Source organism: Scardinius erythrophthalmus (genome assembly GCF_964197995.2).
Source record: "Scardinius erythrophthalmus genome assembly, chromosome: 21".
Lineage (NCBI taxonomy): Eukaryota > Metazoa > Chordata > Actinopteri > Cypriniformes > Leuciscidae > Scardinius > Scardinius erythrophthalmus.
Window position 1 is genome coordinate 12,363,081 of NC_138241.1, and position 19,356 is coordinate 12,382,436.

At 37.2% G+C, this 19,356-nt stretch overlaps 1 protein-coding gene across 1 annotated transcript in view; it reads left to right on the plus strand.

The window, feature by feature from the left end:
* Window positions 1–19,356, plus strand: part of epas1b (endothelial PAS domain protein 1b) — a 45,514-nt gene that overhangs the window by 16,649 nt on the left and 9,509 nt on the right. Inside the window, exons 2-7 of the mRNA XM_081350964.1 lie at window positions 3,217–3,407; window positions 8,385–8,536; window positions 9,732–9,816; window positions 13,293–13,405; window positions 13,488–13,690; window positions 16,043–16,149. Coding sequence (XP_081207090.1) covers window positions 3,217–3,407; window positions 8,385–8,536; window positions 9,732–9,816; window positions 13,293–13,405; window positions 13,488–13,690; window positions 16,043–16,149 — 851 coding nt within the window. The remainder of the gene's footprint in view (window positions 1–3,216; window positions 3,408–8,384; window positions 8,537–9,731; window positions 9,817–13,292; window positions 13,406–13,487; window positions 13,691–16,042; window positions 16,150–19,356) is intronic.

Sequence of the window (19,356 nt, forward strand, 5' to 3'; positions counted from 1 at the left end):
TTTTGGTTCGATACACGATACTGATCTCATGATACAATACTCTCATGATACTTTGAACAAAATGGAGTCAAAATGTTTTTATTGTTATTTTTATCATGTATGACAAACCGTTTTCAAAAATATAGTGTTCATTGAAATGCTACATTTGGATTTAGATCGACGGGGACTTTTTTTTACTTGGTCTTTCTTAAAATTGTAAGACAAACACATTGTGACACAGTTAAACATCAGTCATTCTCACTAAATTGCGATATATGCATGTAGACAAGGTCAAGATGATCTGCTGAAGTTCAGACTGAGCATCAGAATGAGAAAGAAAGGTGATTTTAGTGAGTATTTCAGAAACTGCTGATCTGGGATTTTCACACACAACCATCTCTATGGTTTACAGAGAATGATCAGAAAAAGAGGAACTATCCTTGTTGAATCCAGAGGTCAGAGGAGAATGGCCAGACCTGTTCGAGCTCAAATAACCACTCGCTACATCCAAGGTCTGCAGAAGAGCATCTGTTGTGTTCACACAACACGTCAAACCTTGAAGCAGATGGGCAACAGCAGCAGAAGAACACACCAGGTGCCACTCCTGAAACTGGACAATAGAAGATTGGAAGTGATTGTCTCAAGTTCTGCTGCAACATTCAGATGTTAGGGTCAGAATTTGCCATAAACAACATGAAAGCATGGATCCATCCTGTCTTGTATCAACGGTTCAGGCTGGTGGTGGTGTAATGATGTGGAGGGCATTTTCTTGGCACACTTTGGGCCTCTTAGTACCAATTGAGAATCGTTTAAACGCCTACCTGGGTATTTTTGCTGACCATGTCTATCCCTTTATGACCACAGTGTCCCCATCCTCTGATGGATACTTCCAGCAGGATAATGCACCATGTCACAAAGATCAAATCATCTCAAACTGGTTTCTTGAACATGACAATAAGTTCACTATAATCAAATGGCCTCTTCAGTCTCCCGATCTCAATCCAATAGATAGAGCACCATTGGGTTTGGTGGAACGGGTGATTCACATCATGGATGTGCAGATGACAAATCTGCAGCAACTTCATGATATTATCATCAATATGGATTGTTTTCAGTACCTTGTTGAATCTATGCCACAAAGAATTAAGGCAAAAGGGGGTTCAACCCGGTACATACTTGAGTGTACAGTATATCGTTGTTTAGTTGTTCTTCAGAGATGAATGAAATGAAAATCTGTTTACAACATGTGGTTTTGGTGTAACTGTGAGCTTGCGTCTTGCACATAAGGGTTGTGTTATGCAACACTTACAGTGAGTTAAAATATCACTCAGTGCTGGTGGTGATGTATCTCGCCCTCTGAAGTGACCCACAAACCACAGCTCAAGGCACTCCAAGTGCATGACTAGCACACTTTTGCTTGTCACACTGAGCTTTTTTGTCTCTCTAGCTGAAAATTATAAAAATGATCAATAGAACATTAAATAAGGTTACAGTTTCATTTGTTATATTAATAACTTTCTTAACTATAATAATATTTTTCTTTTATAATGCAACACGATAGTTGTGGAAAGTAATGACTCGCACCTTCTGATTTCTTATTTTCAGATATCTTGTGGGTTTTTTAAATAAATATAAATATGGTTATAGATTATCAATGTCATAGAAATAAACTCCACCAATCTTGGTTGTCAAGATGGAAGGATGGATTAATTCTTTGATCTGTAATCAGAGAGTTGTCGACATTCACCAAGATAAATGGGAAATAAATTCTAGTTCCTGTAAATAATCTCTTTTCATGGGACAGATGTGTTCTAATTTGGGACAATATTTTTGTTTATTAAATTCAGGATGTAGCTATAAGTGATCATTCCCATAAGCACTTAAACCAGCCAGGAATGTCCCACTTGAGATCTGGCATTGACCCATCCGCTCCTGACAGTTTGGGCTGACTAGAATAAATAAAGCAGTACAAAGTTATGAGTTCCTTTTGCGGTGTCATTATTACTGATTTATTCTTTTACACAGTTTATCATATGTTTGGGCTGTAGCCTGTTTATTCTAAGTTTTTTTCACTACTAATCCAACAAACTTTTCTTTGTTGGGTAGTTTATGGGAAGGGTTAGGGGATAGAAAATACAGTTTGTACAGTATAAAAATCATTGTCTATGGAATGTCCCAATAAAAAATGAAAAGTGCGTGTGTGTGTCTGTGTACTTGTGCAACTATCTTTGTGAGGACTGGTTTGGGTTTTAGACCGTCGGAGTGAGGACAAAGAGTGTAGTGAGGACATTTTGGCCGGTCCTCACTTTCTGAGAACCCTTTAAATGCCTGCTTGAGGGTCAAGACTTTGTTTTAGGTTATTTAATTATAATCGGCTTATAATTAGGGTTCGGGTTAGGCACTTAGCTGTGATTGGTAGGGTTAGGGTATGGAGCTTGAGATTGCATTGTGTCAATGAATGTCCTCTCAAAGATAGATGTACAAAAATGTGTGTGCGTGTGGATTCATTCGCACCTGCCGGACACTGGCTCTTTCTCCGCTGGCCCAGTTTTTGGGACTGATGTCTGCTTCTGCAAGAGTGACTTGAGTTGAATAAGAAAGACTGTCAAGGGCACAAAGAGAGTGTTATTCTCTTGAAAAACGTGTAGATACACCGATAAATAAATGGGTTGAGCATTTCTGTGTTTATGTCCAATGTGCACTTAACAACTTAGAGAATATAGAGAATGCCGCAAAACTTGTCAAAAGCATGTCAAGGTCAGCTGAAAAGCAAATGGTTTTATTGAGATTCACCCATAACTAATTACGCCCAGATTTAAAGGGATAGTTCACCCAAAAATGAAAATTAGCCCATGATATACTCACCCTCAAGTCATCCTAGGTGTATATGACATTTTTCTTTCAGACGAATACAATCAGAGTTATATTAAAAAATGTCTTGGCTCTTCCAAGCTTTATAATGGCAGTGAATGGCTGTTTCTGTTTTGAAGCCCATAAAAGTTCATCTATCCATCATAAACAAACTCCACACGGCTCCGGGGGGTTAATAAAGGCGTTTGTGTAAGAAAAATATCCAAATATAAAACTTTATAAAGTAAAATAACTAGCTTCCGGCTAAAGAACATACTGTTGATATTTACGCTACGCCATGACGCACTACGCTACTTCCGACGTCACAAGTCGTGTAAGTTGCACTTTAGGTATGGAAACATATTTTCATGTTGTTCCATATTGTAGGTGCAGCTCAGAGCGGCGTAAGGAGAAGTCTCGTGATGCGGCGCGTTGCAGACGGAGTAAGGAGACGGAGGTGTTCTACGAAGTTGCCCACCAGCTTCCCCTCCCACACAGCATCAGCTCACACCTGGATAAAGCATCCATCATGAGACTGGCCATCAGCTTCCTGCGGACACGCAAACTCCTCACCTCAGGTATATATCCAAATGCACAATGCATGTGCGACTGGGCTGAATAAACATACTGTACTGTATTTAATCATAATATGTAATCATAATAATATGCTGCCTTTGGGCCTCACAACATAGATTTGACATTGACAGAAACTATGGAATTTAGTTTTAATGCACTTTATTTTAAGACCGGTTTTTATTATGATTTTTTTAACTGGTTCAGCAATAATTTGAATAAATCCTATGTTTCCGTTCAATGTCGCAAATTTTACATTTTGCATAAAACATTTGCGAATAAAGCAGCGTTTCCAAGAGAACAAAAACGTCACTCCCTGGGAAATTGGCACAACTGATCTGTAATAAAAATGGAGGTTGCTGCTACAGTACATCATAAATGACTTGCATCTCAGAGCGCGCAGACGAAACGCAATACACGCTGTCATGTTATCTTGCGTTCAGATGCTGGTATTTGAGAATGCAATTGTGGGATTCGGGAGATCCCAAACACTTCTTCGAGGCCATTATATTAAATCATTCTGATGACAGACTTTGGCGCAGGCATTACAGAGAATGATCAAACCAACATTTGAGATTCTTTGCATCCAGTTACATCCACTGTTGAGGCAAAGTTATGTGAGGTTTTTGTTGCACATATATTCTGTAATGTGTTTCCATCATAGGATGAATTATTTTTTTTTATTTCAATTGAGCGCTTGTGATTTTTATGCGCATTTTTAGAATTGATTCGCATCTTGCCGTTTCCATCAAGCGTGTTTTTTTTTAATGTGATATCCTGAAATACGCATAAAAATAGGTGGATGGACATGCAGAACCTGGTTTTACCAAGTGCAACGTTCCTGGATCGACATTCCAATCAACCAATCAGATTTGAGGGGTACATTTACAGTTTGTCAAGTTTAGACTTACTACCAGAGTTAGGTGCTTCTACATCATTTCCTTCTGATTTTAGGGATGACTTATGAGGTTTAGGGGTAGGGTGGGATATGGTTAGGGTTACATTTTGGGACAGGAATGTTTTTCCAGGATCAACAAAATATGTTGACCCAGGAACGCGTCTAACTCAGCAAAATCAGAACGTGCGATGAAAACAGCTACTGACTGGTGCATATTACTACAGTTATATTTGCAATTTGATAAATAATGGTTAGCAAATGGGTGACTCCACTGTTAGCGCAACATCACAGATGTCACGTCAAAGTAGGAGTCGCTTTGCAAATACACACTCTGATGATAATCAAATGCTAAACCTTTAGTTTGATCTTTTATCTAGGTTCACTTATGAGGAAATGTCAGACTGCATTACGGTTACTGTTGTATTATACAAATGAGGAGGTGCTTTATATAAGGATATAATTGTGTTAGTGAATATTGGACCTGCTGTAACTCTGTCTGGGTTAATTATCTTTAGCTGTAGGTGCTAATCTTATAAATCAAAGATTGCATGAATGAAACAATTTAATGAAAACCTACAGAGTATAATTAATAATGGGTACGGTAAGCTTCAAGAGTGTGTGATTTTTAAAGTGATAGTTCAACGAAAAAAGTAAATTCTGTTTTCATTTACTTCCCTCATGCCGTTCCCAACAAGTATGGGTTTCTTTCCTTCTTTCTTCCATGAAACACAAAAAGAGAAGTTCAGCATAATTTTGACAATGCTCCTTTTGTCCTGGATTCTAATTCAGACTGCCAGATTCCTAAAAAGGGTATAAAAGAACTATAACAGTATCATAAAAATCCATACAAGTTGTGCACTATGTTTGCCAAGTCTCCTGAAAGCTTTGTGTAAGAAACAGACTGAAATTTAATTCTGAATTTATTTTCTGAAAATATTTCAGTCCACCATAGCATTCAAATTTCATGAAAATCTCATTTTGAGTCACTCAGAAGGAAATAAAATCATGAGGGTGAGAAAATGATGACCGGATATACATTTTTGGCTGAACTACGTTTTATAAAACCATGTGTATGCAAAATTCCCTTTATAAAGGGTCTGTGCGGACAGTGCGCACACTAAGTTTATTTTTTTATAAATCCTGATTTGTGTATGGAAAATTGCGTACGCACATTTCAATGCCTTTTTTTGTGCGTTCGCAACATTCATACATCAGGCCCCAGGTCATTTGAAAGTTTCTTTGTCTAAAGCAGGTATGGCGAGAGGATGTGAGCGTGTTCGTATTGTTTGTGTGTCTTGATTTATAAAATTAGAATCTCCGGAAGCTGGACAAAGGAGCTCCTGCATTCGACATTCCGTTCTGTATTTGCAACAGACACTAAAAGGACAGGGATCACAATTAATACGCAGTTAGAACGCAGAATCGGCTCGGTTCCTTCAGTTTGGACTGTTGGACTTGATGTGACTTGACAGTCAAATGTTCAGGTTCATGCTACATGCAGAAATGGAAAGAGAGAAGGAGGGGAGGGAGGGGAAGAAGACATTGAAAAGCAGCCCTGTCAGTAAGAGATGGTACATCAGATAGTGTTATCAGCAGGTCTGCGAGCTCTGTGCTGGAAGCCTGATTGGTGCTTTCTTTAAGGCTGGCGCTCTCCGTTGCAGGCCAGTCAAAACACAGGCCAACCCTGGCGCCGCACATCCATCCATCCCCTCCTCCTCTCGCCATCACCCTACCCGTGCTGAGGGTGCATGGGAAACACCTTTTTTACATAAGATCCACACTCCCACTGCACTGATGCTTAGAACTGATTCGGTCATTCACTTGATATTATCTATATTCGCTCTTTTCGCCCATGGGCGTCTCTAAAAATGTGTTCTGAAATAATGGTTGACGATATATAATCTCATTGAAATCAATGACTCACCATCTCTCTACAGTACTACCGTGGTTAGGATTCTTTACATTCTCAAATAGGCATAGCCATTTCTTCTAGTTAATTCTGTTCAAAATTCAAAGGTCTGTAGATTTGTGTCAAAACAAATTTCTACAAGGTTTTGTTTTTTGTGTCATGTTTTTGTCGTTTGGTGTTTTGTTTTTGTGTCTTTTGTTTTATTTTTGTGTTTGTTGTTTTGTCGTTTTTGTGTCATTTGTTTTGTTTCGGTGTTGTTTGTTTTGTTTTTGTGTCGTTTGTTTTGTTTTTGTGTCTTTTGTTTTATTTTTGTGTTTGTTGTTTTGTCGTTTTTGTGTCATTTGTTTTGTTTTTGTGTCGTTTGTTGTGTTTTTGTGTCTTTTTGTTTTGTTTTTGTGTCGTTTGGTGTTTTGTTTTTGTGTCGTTTGTTTTTGTTGTTTTGTTTAGGTTTTGTGTCGTTTGGTGTTTTTGTTTTTGTGTCGTTTGTTTTTGTTGTTTTGTTTAGGTTTTGTGTCGTTTGGAGTTTTGTTGAGGTTTTTGTTTTTGTGTCTTCTGATGTTGGGCTTTGTGTTGTGTCGTTTTGTTTTGTTTTTATACCTTTTCGCTCCATATTATGTAAAGCAAAACATCTTGTAATCTTGGTGGACTAAAGAGTTCCCAGATGTTCTGCATGATCTTGAGATATCAATAGTCAATATTTCTACAGCTCAGATCATCATTTGCCCTTGTAGATGCATGCGTTTCAGCAACCAATGCATTCAGCTTAGTTGACTTCTCTTCCAGATGATCAATTTCTGCAACCCCAATTTTGGGTGCAGTTTTGTTTCATCTCAGAATGAAAGCCTCAAGGCAAGAACCCCTTCAAAGACGTAACTCTAATTCTCCCGGGGCCACGTTCTCTAGGCTCGGCTCAAATCCAGCCCTGGGCTCTCAATGGGCCTTGAGAAAGTTTCTTATCTGGAGGAAGCACACTGGAGCAATCTCAGGCTTCCGACCCCCCAGTGTGGAGCCGCTCTGTTCTCCGTGTCCTTGTCCACTCCACCTCCCGCCTGAAGCTCTGCCAGATCTACTGCAGTACTGGCAAACCAAAGTCTGGCACCCCGTCCACATTTTAGTGGCGGTATTACCAACCGGTCAGGAATTTAGGTTTTTCCAAATTAACATTTGACTATCACTATTACTATTTACAATTTTTTTTTTTTTTTTTTTTAAACAAGCAATCATATATTATAATTTAATTATATATACAGTGGGGTCTACTAGTTAATGCAATGTGGTTCTTTATTTGACACATCACTCAAAAAAATAATAATTTAAAATAATAATAATAATGTTTTCAATGTGGTCTCAGTCTTTTGGACCTCTTCAGAAATTCATTCATTCATTCATTCAAAAATTCATTCATTCGTTCAGAAATTCAGAAATTGAATACGCTTAGAGTATGTACTAATACAGGGCAATGCAAATATACATTATACTGCTAAGGTTATGTGTTTTTCCAAAAGTGCGTGTGATCTCCGGATAAGCATAACCACAAATATTGTCTTTGATTGCATAACCCCTTCTCATATGTTTCTCACAGATGTGGGTTTTCCACATACAGGGTAACAGCTGGAGTTTTTCTCTTTAAATTGAAATGAACAGATTTGGTGCCATCATACAGCAGGGCATGTGGGTGTCTGTGTGTCCACATATGTGGGTATTTGTAGTGTGTGTGTGTGTGTACACTACAGGTTTATAGTACATTGTGGGGACCAGCCAGCGGTCCCCATGGGTACAAAAGCTTATGAATCATACAAAATAAGAGAAGAGAGAGAAGAGTTTTTTTTGCAAAAAAATGCAGAAAGTTTTGTGTGATGTGTAGGTTTAGGGGTCGGGTTAGTGTAAGGGGATAGAATATACAGTTTGGACAGTATAAAAACCATTACGTCTATGGAGAGTCCTTACAAAGATAGCGAACCAGCCTGTGTGTGTGTGTGTGTGTGGAGCTGAGGGCAGTGACAGAAGGGAGGTCAGTGTTGTTGGGAGGGCTCAGAGTAGCAGGATGAAGTTGCTGTTGTTTATTTTGGATGTCGGTCAGCCAGGGATTTAAGAGCCAGAGCAAGACTAGCGATTGTGCACACACACACATGCGCACATGCATTCTGAAACACTTGTGTTTGTGCCATGTTGCAGGCTGCGTTCCTGGCACAGAGACGACAGATGCAGACAGACTGATGGACAGTTGGTATCTGAAGTCACTGGGCGGCTTCATTACTGTGGTAACATCAGACGGAGACATGATCTTCTTATCAGAGAACATCAGCAAATTCATGGGTCTCACACAGGTGAGTATCAGAGGCCCAGCAATGCATGCAGTGAAAGGAATCACTGTGCAGACAGATAGTCACCTTAGTCACGTTATTATTAGCTGTTTGTCTGTTGAGCATTCATTTCCACTGGGTTCAATTAATCTTAGGCAGGCGAGATGCCATTATTAACCACAGCACAAGCCCGTTTCCTTCCAGCACTGTATTGGAGGAAGGATGTGTCACTTTTTCGGACCCTTACAGAAGCTCTGGGATTTATCTTCTGGCTGCCAATTGCTTCCTTACACATGGCTGCTGTTTTGTAAAACTGTGGCCTGTTATCTATTTGTTATCAGATAAATGACCATTATAAAAAAGATCAAAGATCCATAATGTTTGTGAATCTTACAAAACTTGCCAAGAACATGTACAGGTCATATTTCACCACAAAATATAAATACATATGTAAAACTAGCAATTCTCAGTACTGTGAAATACAAAGTGGTATATTATGTAAAAATAGTGTACATTGTGTCCGCATTTGTTTTAGAGTTTTTAATTTATTCTTAAATATGTTATTACAGTATTTTTTAGTGTTATAATATACAACATTTACTGTACTATAGTAATAGGAACTAAATTAGAATCAACCTTGAAAATAATGGGAATTACAAAAAGTGTTAAGCTATTTTGAGGCAAAAGGTCATTCAAATAATCTAAATAATGAATCACAGAGTCTAAAGTAGGCTTAATTTTCTTTATGCAAAATATAATTCATGTTGTATACACTGCTGATCTGAAGTTTGGGGTTGTTAATAATATGTTTTAGTGTTTATGAAAGAAGTCTTTTATGCTCACCAAGACTGCATTTATTTGATCAAAAATACAGTAAAAACAGCAATATTTTAAAATATTGTTATATAAAATATTGTTTTCTATTCTAATATATTTTAAAATGTAATTTATTCCTATGATGGCAAAACTGAATTCTCCGCAGCCATTACTCAAGTCTTTACTTAATTGTAATATGCTGATTTGGTGATCTAGAAACATATTTTATAAAAGTTACATTTATAAAAGCAATACAAAAGTCTTCAGTGCCACTTTTGATCACTTTAATATTTAATATAATTTCTCTCGAACAAAAAATCCGACCCCATACTTTTAAACAGTGGTGTTATATAATGAGAGCTTTCATGAGATTTACCCATCATCAGCATGTCTTTCTCTGTAGGTGGAACTAACAGGGCACAGCATCTTTGATTTCACTCACCCCTGTGACCATGAAGAGATCCGCGAGAACCTCAGCCTCAAAGCCGGTATGTCACTTTTCTTTATTCAGCCTCACTAGTTTCAAATCCTGCTGTATGTACAGTATGTTTTTCATGACCCTGTTTGTTCCAAAGTTTGCTTAAACCGTTCAAATATGAGGAAAATATTCTATATTTTTCAAATATTCTAAACATGAGTGAAGATCAAAACACTTAACTTGGTTAAGGTATTATTATTACAAAATGATTTGGCAAAAAAGGCAAACTACAGCTCCAGGTTTTCTTTTACTATGCAAAAACATTGACAACAACATAATGAGTTATTCATATTTTGTTTGGTTCTGTCTTGTTTTTGCATGCGTTTATAATTTCTTTGTATGACAGCCTGACCAAAAATTATGTCTGCACTATTTGGCATGTTTCACTGCGTTATCACAAATATAACAATTGACTCCAAGAGCAACTACGCAATATCAGCCAGTCAAATAGAAGAAGATAAATGGAGTGATATGGAGCAGTCCACCTACAGTATATACAGGCCCTGAAAAAATCTGTTACATTTCTGTGATCAGAGATGTTTTCATGGAAAAATCTGCATGGTAAAATGTGTTACTCGGAACTAGAAACATGATCAGTTTAGCCAAAATAGTTCTTCAATGAACACATGCAGATGAGTAGAACTTTTGAGAGAGACGGCAGAAATGTACATTGACTACATGTGTGTAAATCGCAAGTTTTTAGAATTTTCAGTTTGTCTTTTCACTCGGTGAGAAGACCATGTTCGGTTGAGCAGTGTCGTTTTCCTTTAAGATATTTTTATAGTTTTTATTAATAATTCGAATTTTTTTTTATTTTTTGTATATTTTTCATTTAGGTGAATTTTTTTTGTAGTTTTGTTGTGTGTTTTATTTTTTTAGTGTCTACAGTTTTTATTCATTTTTATTTCAGTTTTAGTAATTTTGTGTGTATGTGTATTTTTCCCAGTTAACATTGATTTTATTTCAAGTTACACCCGCATTCACACCAACCAAACAGAACAAACTCTAAATTACCAACCAAAAGCTCTAGTGTGAAAACATCTAACATTTCAGAGCATAGTTTAGCATGACCTCTGCATGTAACCTCTGCAATGCATGTAACATCTACTTCACACGCTTTCTTATGGGCTTTTCTCCTTTACGCGTAAAACCACTTTAGTTCAAATCATCTTAGAGGAAGAGGAGCTGGAGCGAGTTGAACATATGTGCCTCTCAAGAAACTTTATTATCGCTTCTATAAACAGACTTTCGGAAATACAAAAACAAGTATGGAAAGGCCTAATGTAAAGAAAACACATAGCTTCATAGGAGAGGATTAGCTATGTGAAGAAAAAACAATCATGCCTTCAAAAAACAGACCCACAATCCCTTCCCTTTTATTCTGTGTATCCTTTATTTGACCTCCACACTTTCATACCCCTCTCTGCATGCTACTTTCAACATCTCTCCTCTGTTAAGGTCAAGTTTCATTGTGCTTTTTCAGGTGTTTGCCACCTTCACTATGATGAAACTGTGCAGCACATCGCTCCTTCTCGTTTGAGTTGTTGGTCGAGCTGTTGAGAATGTCATGTGGTCGCGAGTGGTTAAACCAAGACCCTCTTTTTCAGCAGCTGTTGATGAATGATTGACCAGCGGTGGAACTCTGACCACATTTGCCTCAAGCCTCCTTTGTTTAGGCTTGGCTTGTAGGGATTTCCAAACCTGCGCACATATATTCAAACGCACATAACTATAGAACCGATTCTTAATGCGCATGTGACCGCCATCAGCGTTTATCACAGGTTCGCGTTTAGAGAGAATGGTGTCGTCTTAGCGGCCCCAAATTTAATAACAAATGATCGTTGCGACGGAAGCGAATCAATCAAAACTAACTTTAGCTGGAATACAACTTTATTAAAGAACCGCTGTAAAGCCAAAACAATCTTACCTTAAATTATACGTTTATCTCTGTAAAGCTGCTTTGAAACAATCTACATTGTTAAAAGCGCTATATAAATGAAGATGACTTGACTTGACTTGACTCATGGTGTCTCTGACTTTGTCGTTAAGGCTGAACTCATGGGCTTTGAAATATCTAGATATTTCAATGGATAATAGATATTTTTTATAGATATGTAAAAGGAATGTTTCACCCAAAACTGAAAATCAATCATCATTTACTCCCCCTTATTTTTTTTAACTCTGTTATTTACATCAGTTCCAAACCCATAAGACTTTGGTTAATCTTCGAAACACAAATTAAGATATTTTAAAGGGGTCATCGGATGTCTATTTTCCACAAGTTGGTATGAGTCTTTAGGGTCTTCATGTAAAGTTTGTAACATACTTTGGTTAAAATTCCTCAATGGTTGTGTAAAATAACCCCCTTTTTACCTCCTCAAAAACAGCTCTGTTCACAGCGACCCGTTTCGGTGTATGTCTCTTTAAATGATAATGAGCAACTGCTCACCCCACCCCTCTCTTCCATGGGGCGTGTCGACAAAAGACACAAAGTGCTGCCTTGGCAGACAGTATACAAATGGGTGAGGGGGAAATATGCTAATACGGGACAGTCTGTCAGCGGTTGTGGGCGGAGCATGAGCAATATGACATCATATTGCTCAGAAAATCCAAACGGCTTGATTAGTGAGAGTGTTTAGATATTTTTTTGAGGATAAAAAAAAAAGGAGTGAATGGATTTTTTTCATTGTGTCCACATGCTGCAAAGACACATTTATATGCAAACACCATATAAAAGTGAATTTTGCATCCGATGACCCCTTTAATGAAACCTGAGAGGTTTCTGTCCTTCCATTAAAAGTCCAGGTAACCAAAACCTTGAAGATCCAATCATGTCAATCAGTCCAAAAGGTAATAAAGTCGTCCTAAATAAAAGTCTAAATTAAATCTGTTCATTGTACAAACTGATTGTATCTCTCTACACAAGACTTGGATTTAACCTCTTAATCCATATGTGCTAGGCGATTGTCCTTATGATTGTTTGTAGGACTCTATGATTTATGGTGAAGTGCCTTTGAGCTCAGGAAAGATGCTATATAAATGAAACATTATTAACTATGTTTGGATTTAGCTTACAAATATATTTGTATAAAAGCGATGATATTAAAAGCTGAAAGTGTTTTGGAATTTGAGAACCCGAAAAACAAAATATTTCTGTTGAGTTTAAGCTTTTGTATGCACACAAGAAGAATGCTAGGAATGTTTCCCTGGTATTTTAAGCCCATTTCTAACCTAAGTGTGTGTGTGTGTGTGGGTCTGTGTGTGATTTTGGGAACAAATTTGTGACCAAAAACCTCCCCATTTGTAAAACTGGTTTACAAATGAAGTAATTAAAGTTTTTTTTTTAAAATGCAGAAAGTTTTATGTGATATGTAGGGTTACTATAAGGGGATAGAATATACAGTTTGTACAGTATAAAAACCATTACGTCTGTGGAATGTCCCCATTTAGAAAGCTAAGTAAACGTCTGTGTGTGTTAATCTGCAGGCATGGGAAAGAAAGGCAAGGAGCTGAACACTGAGAGGGATTTCTTCATGAGGATGAAATGCACAGTCACGAATCGCGGGCGTACAGTCAACCTCAAGTCAGCCGGCTGGAAGGTGAATATCTTCTCTTTTAGGACAAGCGCTGACCTGGAGTCAGGCTTTTTGTAACACATAAAGATAATGGTTGTTCTTGCAGGTCCTGCACTGCACAGGGCACCTGAAGGTGTGTAACAGCTGTCCCACACGAGTGCTCTGTGGTTTTAAAGAGCCGCCGCTCACCTGTGTGGTCATGATGTGCGAGCCCATTGCCCATCCATCAAACATCGACACACCGCTCGACAGCAAGGCGTTTCTGAGCCGCCACAGCATGGACATGAAGTTTACTTACTGTGATGACAGGTAACCTCTTCAAACACACAAACCTGCATTCTTGGAGTACATGTGCAGTTTGAGTAAATTGTATTATCAATTGACACTGGAGTCACTCATTAATGCTAAACATAAACGCATTGGGCGATCTGAACCTATGGTCTAAAGCGCACTGCGCAGTGCAAGTGCACTTAGGGCGTGTCCGAATCCACTTTTGCTAGTTTAACGACGGGAAAAATGTTTTTTTGTTGGTCAGTGGCACAGTCTATTTCAATTGCCTCAAAATAACAACGCGCCAACAATGCGTTTAAACACACCTCGATTAAGATTAAAAGAAAAAGATCGAGCAAAAAATTGCCTAGCAATTAATATTAGCATTTAACATTAAATAAGTAATTTAGTAAATGTATGTGCTTTTGTCTTTTTTTTTTTTTTGTTAGTTTATTTTATTTTTTATATTTATTTTCATCTTCCATTTTACTTCAACTTAAGCTTAAACTTTATTTCAATTAGTTGCCAAGGTATAACAAAAAGTACACTCATACGTACCATGAGCCAAAATATAAAGGTCACCATCTGCAGCAGGACAAATATGTAATTTGTAATATGTAAATCACAAAGCGAAACACTTAATTAGCCAAGTTAAATGCGGTTGACACTCCAGGCCCGAGCAAGTGTCGTCGTGGAAATGTTTGACTCTCAGTAGCATCTCTGAACATTACAGGCATTGTTTACACCGTTACATTTCATCCTGACTCTTCCGACAATTAACTCACTTCCCTACACAGTACACACATAGTTCAAAGTGTTTGCCGTCATGTTTTCTGTGATTAATGTTTTCCCCGCCAAATAATCACAACGCCAGACCACGACGCTAAACCTGCTTCCCTGCTGATGAAGTTAACAGAGAGAGGCATTAAGGGATCTTAGGAATGGGTGCCAAAAATATAGTGCCATGTAATTGGCCTGAATACATGTTGGATAATGGACTGTTTGTCTGCAAAGCTTACATAAGGGAATGGAGAAAAAAAAAAACCTGGAAAAACAGCATTTTATTAAAGACCAGATTTGACATGTATAATGGACGTAATGATTGGTTAAATGTTGAAAAGTTCCATAGTAGCAGTCCCTGCTTCCTAGAAGAGCTCTGACTTATGTCACCTTCAGAATAAGAGAAAAGTAGAGTAATTTCACTTACTCAACCACATATCGAGTGGTAATTATGGTCATTATTATGATGTCAGCGCACACAAATTTAGAGAAGATTGGTCTGAAACATGGTTATTTCATTTTTGGAGCACAGCGTCTAGGGAAAGAGGAGTCCAAGGCCTTCATTAAACAAGCTATTTGTTGCATTTCAAAATAGCTTTTAAACAGTTTTTCCCATTTTTCTCATAGATGATGAAAAAAAAACACCTGTTTTTGTGTAGGTGTCTGTGTGTGTGTCTGTCTGTGTGTCTATCTGTGTGTGTTCGTGTGTCTGTCCCTGTCTCCGTGTGTGTGTGTCTCTTTTGCCTCATCAGCTCAGAGATGGTTAGTTCAATGACAGGAGAATAGAGGGCTCTTTAATGAACAGAAGCCTGCAGACACACTCATGCATACAGAGTCATTGACCTGCAGCTGTCTGGCATTATGTAACTTCAGTACAAGGATCAGCTCAATACACCAAACGCACACTTTCATAACCAAATAATACCCGTCACATTCATTACACACAATCACACATTGCCTTGTGCTCTTGATTAAAGAGTAAAAATGACTTTAACCATAAAGAGAAAAAATGTTATGTAAAAATAATTTGAAAAAAATTGTTAGAAATGAATGAGCCATTCATTTTTAACATTACAAAATAATCAAATATAAAAGTGTTATTTCAATGTAGCACTTTTTTCATTAATGAAACGTGTGGTGGTGTGTTTATTATTAGCAATAAGTGTGGCTTATCAAACAATTGTCAGAACTATTGAATTTATTATCAATAAATATATTTATTATATTAATAATTAGTACGTTCATAAAGATGTTAGTACAGAGCAAATTTTTCCTTCACCAGGTATAATTTAATTTGTAAAGTGTAAAATGTTCAATGTTACATTTTTTTTTCCATATACAGTTCTGTCATATGCATATTATCCTTTAATATAAGGATATATTAAATATTTAATATATATGTGATTTCTCATTCATTCTAATTATTCACCCTCCGAAAACACTAGGTCTCTGAAAACTCAGCCAAACAAATCACATGAAATGGATCATTATTAAATTGGCTTAAACATACTAATCTTGTACAGATCAAAGAAAATAACTGAGAGCTTTAGAACAATTCTGTGTGTGTGTGTTAATGTCTGTGTTAATATTAGTTGCCTCTCACTTTTCCAGAGTTACTGAGTTGATGGGTTACAGCCCTGAAGATCTTCTCGGTCGATCTGCATATGACTTCTACCACGCTCTGGACTCCGACAACGTCACCAAAAGCCACCAGAACCGTATGTGTCATTCATTTCCCTCTTCAGCACTTAGCTTCTGTTAGACTGTAAAACTACAAACTTTTTTTCACAAGTTCACACTTCAAGTTGGTGTTATTGGGATATAATCGAACACATTTAAGAAAAGAAAATCACATGCACATGTTTAATCTTATGACTGCTACAAAACACAAACACTCCTAACATTGCCTTGCCATTGCCTTGCCATCGCGTGCATCAAACGATGCCATGTGAGCGAACCGGGGAAGAGGATTAGAGAGTATGGTTAGAAAGCAAGAGAGCAGCGGATCAGGTCAGCACAGGTGGCGAGGTTTGCATTCCCAAGGTTTATTGTTTCAACCCTTTAACACAGAACAAGTCAGCATTAAACCACTCTGTGTGTAACTGCTATCTGATATCTGAAACTTCACAGCAACATGTCTATTCAGTATATGTACAGTACTTACACGTATGCAGACACATGCAAGTACACATTTGCACTCTCTATATCGCTCCTGAATGCATAAAGCTATTGACCTCTTTTCCCCAGTGGTTTCATAATACTCTGAATCCCATTCATTGTCCATTGTATAATTATGCATTTGTTGAAAAACAATTTATACAGAATACCATGCATAAAATGTCCCTACTACATGACAGATATCACTGAAATATGTGAGATATCATATCTGTCTCTGTGTCCTAGACTCTCGAAAAAGAAAAAAGGGGGAGGCAGCCCACACTTTTTAGTTTTATACATTCATAAAATATTTAGTTTAAAGAAATGTATACTTTATTCAGCAAGAATACATTAAATTGATCAAAAGTGACAGTAAAGACATTCATAGACATTGTGCAGCCCCGACCCTTTTCAGCGCTGCATTCGTTGTGTTCTGTCTTCCAGCTTGTATTTCCACAACATGAAGGTAAGATCTTACGGATTTATGAATGAACTGTCTGTTTTGAAATCTTCCCGGTCTGCTGACATTTGACATCCAATGCTTATGATAACTTTCATTAACTCTACAATAAGTCAATTCTCTTCGACACCTATGCCATAAATATAATGAGCTACCCCATAAACAGAATTTCAAACACAACATTCTAAAGATGGCTGCTCGCTTATTTCTCTGGCGCATATGGTCAATAGATTTCTATTCTAAATATCACAATATCGCTGTATATCACTTCACTATATACAGTATAAAGTGCAAAAAATCTACGAACATGCATCGTCGTAGTTATGCTGTCATTTAGAAAGTCACGAAATAACAATACCAGTAAATCACGTTACTGGTACGCCATGTGTTAGCTGAGAAGGATTTGCATGCAGGAATGATGTTCATTGTATTCATCAGCAGCAGTTTCCATGTTTCATTAACAGTTTATTTTGGTATTGTGTTCACCATGGGCATCTGTTGTTTCCATAACTCCAAAATGCCACTTTATTTTCACTTTGGGTTATTTTGTACATTTTTAAATGACTATGGTGGGTCATACCAACTTACTAACATTGTATTAACAAAAACTAGTTTGGAATTGCTATTTAATAGTTTTACCTTATAGACCTACTGTTTATTCATGAGTAGTGTTACTCATATTCTTACAATTGATGTGCATGTTAAGTCAAGGGGGACGGTACTTGTGTGCGTGTGTGTGTGTGTGTGTCAACAATTTTTGTGAAATAAATTTGCTTGTTTTTTTAAAAACACATTTATTTAAATAGGCCTATAAATTTCTAAAAAGTGGGTCGCAGCTTGATGACCATGGGAATATGTGGGTCCCATGGCCAAACCAGTTGAGAACCACTGCTTTATTGCACAGCAGCAGCATGTCTTACTTGCTCACATCAGTGTGTCATGTATGTATTGGCAGTAGCAAGTCCTGTACTTGCTCGAAATAATCAACAGCAGCAGCAGCGTAGACCTATTCCGCCAAGACCAAACATTTTAATATTGTCACATATCTATTACCATGCCAAACCATGACCGAAATATGTATGTATGCATGTATGTACTGTTTGTATATTATATTATATTATATTATAAATATATTATATTATATTATATTATATTATATTATATTATATTATATTATATTATATTATATTATATTATATTATATTATATTATATTATATTATATTATATTATATTATATCTCATCATAATATATACAACATATACATCAGCCATAGTTACTCATCTCTCGTCTTTTTACCATCAACCTGCTGCCTGCACCTAATTGCCTTAGCTTTCATTTATCTCTCTCTTTCTTGCTAAGCAGAGGTGAAACCTAATATCTGTTGACGTTCACAAACAGACTGTCCGCACACAGCAAACAACGAGATATATACCCCCACCCACCCCCCGAATCAAATTGCATTTCAGACAAATTGCATTTCGCATACATGTTTGAGTTATGAATACGATTCAAAAGAGCCTTATTGGATTGGCTCTATTAAGGATGACCGTAGCAGCCATTAGGACATCTTGAACCCCATTAGGAGTGACAGAGGAGATAAGAACACAGCAGTAGGCAGCTACGGTACTCCTCAGCCTGGCCAGGTGTCCCAGATTGCTCCATAATCAGATGCTGGATGTGGAGTGGCTTCTGTCCACCATGACGTTAACATGTAATTAGAGTCTTTTCAAAGTGTGTAGAGGAGAAAAAAAGTGTTGATCTGGATTAGGCTTGTTGAGAGAAAGAGAATGGGGCTGCCTCGTGACTGTGAGTTTCAATCCACCACTTATTTGTCTATGTCTCTTTCTTTTCTCACCAGAGCTCATTTTCATCACTTGAACTTTCTAAGAGCTTCTATCATTTATCAAACAACTAGAAAAAAACAACCATTCCTATACATGAAGACACAGTCTTACGAATTGTATACTTTTCAGAAAGGAAATGCATATACATTTAGAAGCGCTCTTCATACAGGGTGACGGTTCTGGATTTTCTGTTACTCTCTCCCATTCACTTTTGAGAGAAATTTTGCCTGTAAAATGCCTGTAAAAACAAAGAATGGCTAACAGATAATTATTAAAATGAAGAGTTAAAAAATGTTGTAAATAAGTAAAAATATGTAAAATAAGTCTCTCTGTGTGTGAAGCTTTAGCTCAAAATACCCCACAGATAATTTTTCATATCCTGTTAACTCTTTCCCCACCAGCGTTTATAAAAAATAAATTAAAAAAATAATAATTAAAAAGTTGAGTCACCGCCAGCATTT